The sequence below is a fragment of the Hordeum vulgare genome, chromosome 1H (genome assembly GCF_904849725.1).
Source record: "Hordeum vulgare subsp. vulgare chromosome 1H, MorexV3_pseudomolecules_assembly, whole genome shotgun sequence".
Classification (NCBI taxonomy): Eukaryota; Viridiplantae; Streptophyta; class Magnoliopsida; order Poales; family Poaceae; genus Hordeum; species Hordeum vulgare.
Window position 1 is genome coordinate 511,552,138 of NC_058518.1, and position 7,507 is coordinate 511,559,644.

At 45.6% G+C, this 7,507-nt stretch overlaps 1 protein-coding gene across 1 annotated transcript; it reads right to left on the reverse strand.

The window, feature by feature from the left end:
- Positions 1-916: 916 nt before the first annotated feature.
- LOC123452277 (TPR repeat-containing thioredoxin TTL1-like) lies at positions 917-4,962 on the reverse strand. Its single transcript, XM_045128915.1, has 7 exons — positions 3,904-4,962; positions 3,225-3,426; positions 2,925-3,109; positions 2,513-2,846; positions 2,227-2,431; positions 1,923-2,029; positions 917-1,820 (listed from the first exon to the last, which is right to left on the reverse strand). Exons 1-7 carry the CDS (start codon positions 4,728-4,730, stop codon positions 1,659-1,661), a joined length of 2,022 nt encoding a protein of 673 aa, XP_044984850.1. The 5' UTR covers positions 4,731-4,962; the 3' UTR covers positions 917-1,658.
- Positions 4,963-7,507: the final 2,545 nt, after the last annotated feature.

Genomic DNA, 7,507 nt, shown 5'->3' on the forward strand with positions numbered 1-7,507 from the left:
TATGATGTAAATCTTGCTGGCTATATAGCAGGCACACGTCCCCAGGAGGCATACGCTTAACTCATTTTCTTTCACAAAGAACCCTAGTCAAAAGTGCATTCATATTCCAAGGAAAAACTACATGCCCCCATCACGATCAGCCGGAATCTTCTTCGATCCAGAGACGAGAAAGTCTTCCCTTTCTCTTACTCCGAGGCAGCTGTGTGCCCACAAACTAAACTAAACTAAACTCGACTGCTGCCTTGCTGGCCTGATGCCAAGTGTTTGAGCGACCAGCCACAGCAGCACATAAATGGTGCCAATTAAGGGCCAGTCGGTGATTGTTTAACCACAAATCATTGCAAGTTTGGTTGCCGCACCCTTGGCAAAACCTGAGCAATAAATATATAAATCTAGGAGTACTACTGGTAAAACAAATGATTTTCGTTTTTGGCAAAACAAATTTCGCCATCTTCAATCGACGGCTGGTTGAAATTCAGTTTCGGCTGGCATTGCAATTAATACGCGTAGCAGCGAACCGAGCAATTGTGATACAACGGTTAACAGAAAATTCTCTGAAGCAAACATACTTCAGCAACGTGCAATGCACTTCAGTAAGTAGCATTGGCGAAAATGGCGCCTTTTGTTCCCAAGGAAACAAATGCTGGCGCTTATGCAAGAAAACAAAATTAGCGTATACCAGTACTCTGCTGGGTATGGAAAGGAACCGGTATTGAAGGTCACAAAAATGGAGGATTTGCAAGAATGGGAGAGAGAAACTAAAACTAAGTTGCAGCATGAGTGAGCAGAGCACAAATCTTTTGGTGTGTTGGTATATTACTTGGCTGTAAAACCTGTTGGCTCGTTGCTTCAATAAAATGGAGCAGGGGGAAACCCCTTTTATTCAAAAAAAAAACAGAGCACAAATGGGAAAGAATGAATGAATGTCGGACTATTTTTATTCATAGGAACAAAGAAAGAAAGAAATGTCAGCATGTATATGTATCACATCAGCGCCACATGGCCCTCCACAGGACATGAAAATGACAACCTTCCTACCAGATTACATCAACATCCTTCTCAAATGGAAACTGGCCCGACGCCAAAAACGGCGCGGCCGTTCGTTCCTCCGCAGAATAACCAATCCCCCATTTTTTTTCTGCTATATGGTTTATGTACACGTAATGAAGAAGCCGGCACACGGCAGGCCTCTTCTTATCTCTTCCTCCTCCCTCTCTAACAATGGCATGCATCTAAAAATATGTCAGGAGCTTTATTTTTCTCTGAGAAGCGGCTGTCATTCTACGGGGAGGAGCAGAATGTATGGAATGATGCATGAGGTGGCAGAGAACAGAGTTGCAAGAGATGAAAGAATTGCTCAAGGCTGGTGCGGTGATGGATACTGGTGATGGTAGGAAATGAGGAGCCTAAATGATCCAACAGTAGGTCGAATGAAGGGTCAGGACTCGGGACTAGCAACAGCATGGTGAAAGGAAGTATGGGTGGTGATAGCAAACTCTTTGATGTACAAAATTTAATTTGGTTGATGCTCAATGGAGGCTGCTGAGGTGATGTGGAGGGGCTGATTCTATAGAAAAAATGTGTCGGTAAAATGTCGGCAATGGACCGGGGACTCTATGCATCGAAGGACTAGTATGGGTGCCACTGGTATGACCTCCTCAAGAATTGGAGACGGCGTAGTGCCTCACTGAATAGCGTAAAACGTGTAAGCTGGGGCAGATCATCTCCTTCACCCGTGCGCCGTCCTTGTATATCTTGAATGCTGGGACTACACGCACATTCTCTGCCTTTGCTATCATTAGGCTCTCATCAACATTTACCTGCAAGTTTGCATATGCAAGGGGTCGGTTAGCAAGTTCGAAGACTTTGTAAGATGTGGCAGATTGCAAGCAGTTCATATATACAGAGAGATGTCAGGTTACCTTCAGAAAATTCACCGAAGGGCACTCGGAACAAAGAGCGTCCACTGAGGGGGTAATCTGTGCGCACTGCTGATTCATTGTTGCCATGAAGTAAAGAATAGTCACCCCTGAAAGTGTGCATTTAAATCAGTCAAACCATCTTGAGAACCGAATACAGTTAAGTAAGCATATGCAAGAAAATCTTGATAACTTTTTTAAGTATAGAACTGGGGCAAAGCATGATGGTAACTGAACAATACTAGCATAACAAAGGACATGAAAGAAATATAATAGCTGAGGAAAAACTTGTTCAGGAAAAACTCACCGGGCGAATGTATAGCAGCTCGGACTTGCTCTATGCTGGTAACTATCTCAACCTCTCCACCAAACTTCATATTTGATACCTCCTCACCACGGGTTGTCTTCAGTGCGACTTGGGCATGGAACAATGACTCTGCGACCTCCGTGTCACCAGGAAGCTCCTTGCGAAGCACCTCATAGTCCCTCACACAATCAGCCCAACGCTCAAGCTAAAACAATGCCAACAGGGAGGTGTCAATAGCAAATTAGGTGAGTAACAAGGAACATATCAAAGTATGTAAGTTGCTTACCTTTGCATAGGACGCTGCCCGCCTTAAGAGAGCTTTTGTGTAGCTAGGTTGGATCCTCAGCGCCTCATTGCAGTCTTCAACGGCTTTCGCTGACCGACCTAACTTCGACCAGCAAGCTGCTCTGTTGCAGTACAACACAGGATTCAAGGGCTCATGCTTGAGCCCTTCACCATAGGCAATAGATGCCTCGGCAAACTTGCCCGCCTTAAAAAGGTCATTCCCCTGAGCTCGAGCCCGCGCTACCAGCCTCATGTTATTCAGAATCAATCCAACCTCTGCATTTGCAGGATCAACAGCTCTAGCCTTCTCAGCTATGGCAATAGCTGCATCAAACCTGCAGAAAACCGACTTTCAATGCTTGTACCAGAAAAGAAAAATGAGCGTAGTCCATCGGTGTGTTTTAGAATTGTACCTCCCAAATGCCATGTTGACCTGGGCTTGGACAACATGTACATATGAATCGGCTACCATGCCTGACAGTTTGGTGGACATTGAAGATAGAGATGCACTGTCCAATTTCAGCAGACCCGTAATAGTCGAATCGGCCTCCTCTAGTTTGTTGAGCCGGAGAAGCGCTTCGGACCTCATGGCAAGGAGCTGCAGGAGAAACATGGATTGTTTGTGAGAGACTGAATTCTAGTAGCTCTAACCCAAAAACACAGTATATCTTCAGGATGAAAAATATCACAAGCTACAAGGCCAGAGAGGTTACCAGCTGAGAGGAGTCTGCCCCGTTGGCAATGGCGGCATCTGCTTCCCTCAGCGCACTCTTCCAGTCTCCGATCCTCCTCGCATCCATGCACTTCCCCAGATGGCTCTCCACCTCATGAAGTTTCTGCCACTCAGCAGGGTCAGACTGGTTTGCGTTTCCGGCCAGCGTAAGCTGCCTCCTTGCCTTCTCAACCATCCCAAACCTGCAATGTGGCCATCAGAAATGCCATTTCAGTCACAATTCAAGTGTGCGATTACCGCACATTGACACTACCGGCGTTAACGTCGGATCGAAACGATACGCTAGGACCACATTCTGGTCCAAATGCACAATGCAGATAAGCACTCCATCTGAACCGCATACATTAAGAACACATTGATTGACTACAATAAACCGACAGACGATGCAATCTTTCTTTTCCATTCTTTGCAGCATGCAATTAATTAGAGAATTCAAATTATATACTCTTGTAGCTGGCAATCTTTCTGCAAGATCAAAGTTTTTGCTTCCAAGACAAGCAAAATAGCAGCTGCTACCGATGTACTGTATCTGCAAGGAAATGCTTAGCACACAAGCAACAGTGGCAAGCATGGCGAAAACACAAGATCTGTGTGGATCAATGGATTCAGGGATCCGACCCAAATGCAGCGGGAGATATGCATGGAGGAGCGGGTCTCACCGGAGGCAGAGCGCGGCCAGGCGGCCATGGGCGCGGCCGCTGGCCGGGTCAAGCCGGACGGCCTCCTCGCAGTCGCGGAGGGCCTCGGTGAGGCGGCCGAGCCCGGTGAGCGCGGCGGCGCGGTTGCCGCGGCACGCGGCGCTGTCCGGGCAGAGCGCCAGCGCCCGGTCGTAGTGCCGCAGCGCGTCGCCGTACCGGCCCTGCTTGTACAGTTCGTTCCCGGCCCGGGTGACCTCCTGCAGGCTGTCCGGCGGCGCCGCGTCAACGCCGTTGCTCCACGCGGGCGCCATGCCGCCCCGCATGATGCTGCCGTGGCCGTAGTGGCCGGTGCCGGATCCGAGCACGTCCGGGCGCGCGCGCGGCCGGGGCGCGGCCGGCGCCGGGGCGACGCGGCCAGACGAGCAGATGTTGCCGGTGGGGAGCGCATTGATGAGCGGTGAGCTCGCCGTGCTCCCGCCGCCTCCCCCTCCACCGCCCCCGGAGCTGCCGCTGCCGCCGGAGAAAATCAGCGGCCCAGATCCGGAGCGCCGGTGGCCGGGCGGCCGCGGCGGGTTGCTGCCGCTCTCCGCCGCCAGCTCGCCCGAGTGGCTCACACTCCGAGCACCGCCGCCCCTCCCGCCCGTTGCCGCCGCATTGCACAGAGCCGGCGACTTGGCCGAGCCGGCGGAGGAGGAGGAGGAGGACGGCGTGGCCCGCAGCCGCAGCGGCGAGACCGGCGAGCCGAGATCCGCGAACACGTCCCGCTTGGAGTCCGGTTTGTCCCTGTCCACGCCCCCGCGCCCCTCGAGCGTCAGCCGGCGCACCCGGTCGGCCTCCGACGACGCCATGGCCACTCGCTCACCACCACCAGTGCCACCCCCTCACCGACCAAGCAGGCATGCAAGAACTCGACCGAGCTAGCCAGCCAGCAAGACGAGCTCGAGAGAAGCACGCACGCACACGCGAGTCCAAGCAAGAGTCAAGCGTGGTGGCGGTGGCGGTGGCGGTGGGTCGGAGGGGTCATGGAGAGGCCACAAGGGGTGGGGGTGGGGTGGAGGAGAAGTGAGCTGGGAGGAAAGGAATACGTAGAATAGAAGAAGAAGAAAGGAAGGAAGGAGGGAGGGTGGGTGGCGCTGAATCAGGGGCCGATTTATTTATATTAATTAATTTTCTCCTGTGCTTGCTAAGTAAACTCTGAGCTGTAGTACTAATATTTATCTTTCTGTAACAAGACAAGAGATTATCAGAGAACTCTGATTTTGATTTTGTTATTATTAGTACGATTAAAATGTACTATTTTATTCCGTTTTATTTCCTTGCCTTTTACATTTTGATTTTGTTATTAGTGCGATTAAAAATGTGCTTTATTTTTCGTTTTGATTTTGTTGATGCTATTAGATATACTGTTCTATTTCCTTGCCTTTTCTGCGTCGATCACGTTTATTCTTAGTTATTAAAAGGAGGATCTTGCTAGATTAAGTTGTCATAGCCGTTTGTAATCCCATGAACCGTTGTATTTCGGTGCATGCACTTTCATCCAAACATCACAAGTTAGAGCCGCACATACAAACTAAACACCTATAAAGCTTGTACATGTTTTCCAAACGCAATAGAAATTTAAAACTCACACATACCTGGTATATACTTGGTATGTTTGGTCTCTTTGTTTGATGCATTGGGAGAATAGGGATTATAATTAATTGATCATGAATGTATGAGAATACTCTTTTTAAAGTAACTTCTAAGGACGGGGTGTATGGGAGTAAAACTCATCTTCTTTTTCTAATCTAAGTTTCCATTTTTAGGTGTATGTATCTTGATGTATTGCTTCTAACCTCACAATAGCCAGAGCATGTTGGTGCCACATTGGCTAAAGAACCCCTTGAACAAATATATGCATATCCAATTTGAGTGGGAGTGTTAATCCTAATTTGCACACTTTGGTTATTCTCTAACTAATTTTTTTTTTTGCGAGGTTGCATGGTCGTCACTTCAAGGTGCAGATATTCAAGGGATCTAGACTATGGGTGAAATCATTAGGGGTAGGTCATATGAGTTTTACTCAACTGGTTTTGGTTTGGTGGCTTATAAATAGGACTAGTACATGCATTTACGTGATTGCAATGTCCTTTCCACTTCAAAACTTGAAATAAAAACGGTTGTGTGTAACAACCAATGTTTTTTTATCTATAAAACAAATAAGATATAAGAATATGCATACAACTCTATTCAAGCTGTCCTTTACGATAAATTGTCCACGTCTCATTTTTTAATCATAGGACAATGCGAGTGCTGCGTTGCAACATGATATAAATATTCTAGTGTGTTAGCTTGTAATTTACCTGTCCATGTTAATACAATTATGCAAATAAATACTTCCTTTGTTTTTGTTTTACTCCTGCTGTCATACCGGCTGAACAAAGGTATGTGCTAAAGGCCCTGCAGAAAAGGCACCTGATCGGGAGAGGAAAACACACATGTACGCATTACGCAATCCATCCATCGATCATCCAAGACGCCGGTTGTTCGTTCATTCGAGGCATTTTGATGAAATCAATGATGTCGATGAAGATCCACAACTGTCACTATTGAATCCCTCGGAGTTACTTTCTTGTTATTGTTGACACTGCAATTGCTTCATTGACTAGTCAATTTGAACAGCTAAAGGCATTTGAAAAGGTGTTTGATTTCTTATTCAACTCAAATAAGTTGAAGTCCTTGGACGATTGTAATCTACGAAAATCTTGCACTATTTTTGCACAAACTCTTACATGAAAAGCCACATGATGTTGACCTTGATATTTTTTATTTTCTGAGTTAAAAGTGTTGAAGGTAACTTTGCCGGATGATTTGATGACAACACCTGAGTTTCTTCAATTTGTTACAACTGTAGATTGCTATCCAAATGTGTCAGTTGCTTATCAGATCCTCTTGACTATACGAGTGATTGTAGCCTTGGCTGAAAGAAGTTTCTTTACACTAAAACTACTGAAAAATTGTTTGAGGTCAACTATGTTACACGAGATTGAATGGCTTGGCTATGTGTTGTATTGAGAAGGATATCTGGAATAAAATTGATCTTGATACTCTCATCAATTATTTTGCATCCAGAAATGCCCGAAGAAGATTTTTTGTAAAGAACTGAAGTATTATTTTCGATGAACTCATAAGAACTTGTTTTTTATTTGAGGTAATCAAACTAGCAGAGAATAATATTTGTTATATTTTGCTACTCTTTTATTCCTTTTGTCTTGATATGACATAACTTAAGCGCTTATCAATTATTTATAGACATCTCTAAATAAGAATGTGTAGTTAGATATAAACTTTAAACTTTTATGCCTATATATCTATAGATGCGTAAAAATTTATTATTCATAGGGGCCTATTTTTCAACTTCGCCATAGGGCCTCGCATAATATAGAGTCGATATTAGGTTTGTCTAAAGCCAAACTTTATATACTTTCAATAAATTTATTAAAAAAGTTAACATATACACCATCAAACCAATACCATTGGATTCATCATTTCATACATTTTCACATCATATAAATTTGTTACTGTAAATGTTCATATTTTTTTCTACAAACTTGGTAAGGCTTTATCAAATTTGACTTCAATCGAT

Excerpts from the sequence above, each read along its gene's own strand:
- LOC123452277 (XM_045128915.1), bottom strand. The coding sequence starts at position 4,730 with ATGGCGTCGTCGGAGGCCGACCGGGTGCGCCGGCTGACGCTCGAGGGG. Across the intron at positions 3,427-3,903 it reads CTGGCCGCGCTCTGCCTCCG|GTTTGGGATGGTTGAGAAGG; the intron begins GTGAGACCCGCT and ends GCCACATTGCAG. Across the intron at positions 2,847-2,924 it reads GTCAACATGGCATTTGGGAG|GTTTGATGCAGCTATTGCCA; the intron begins GTACAATTCTAA and ends GGTTTTCTGCAG.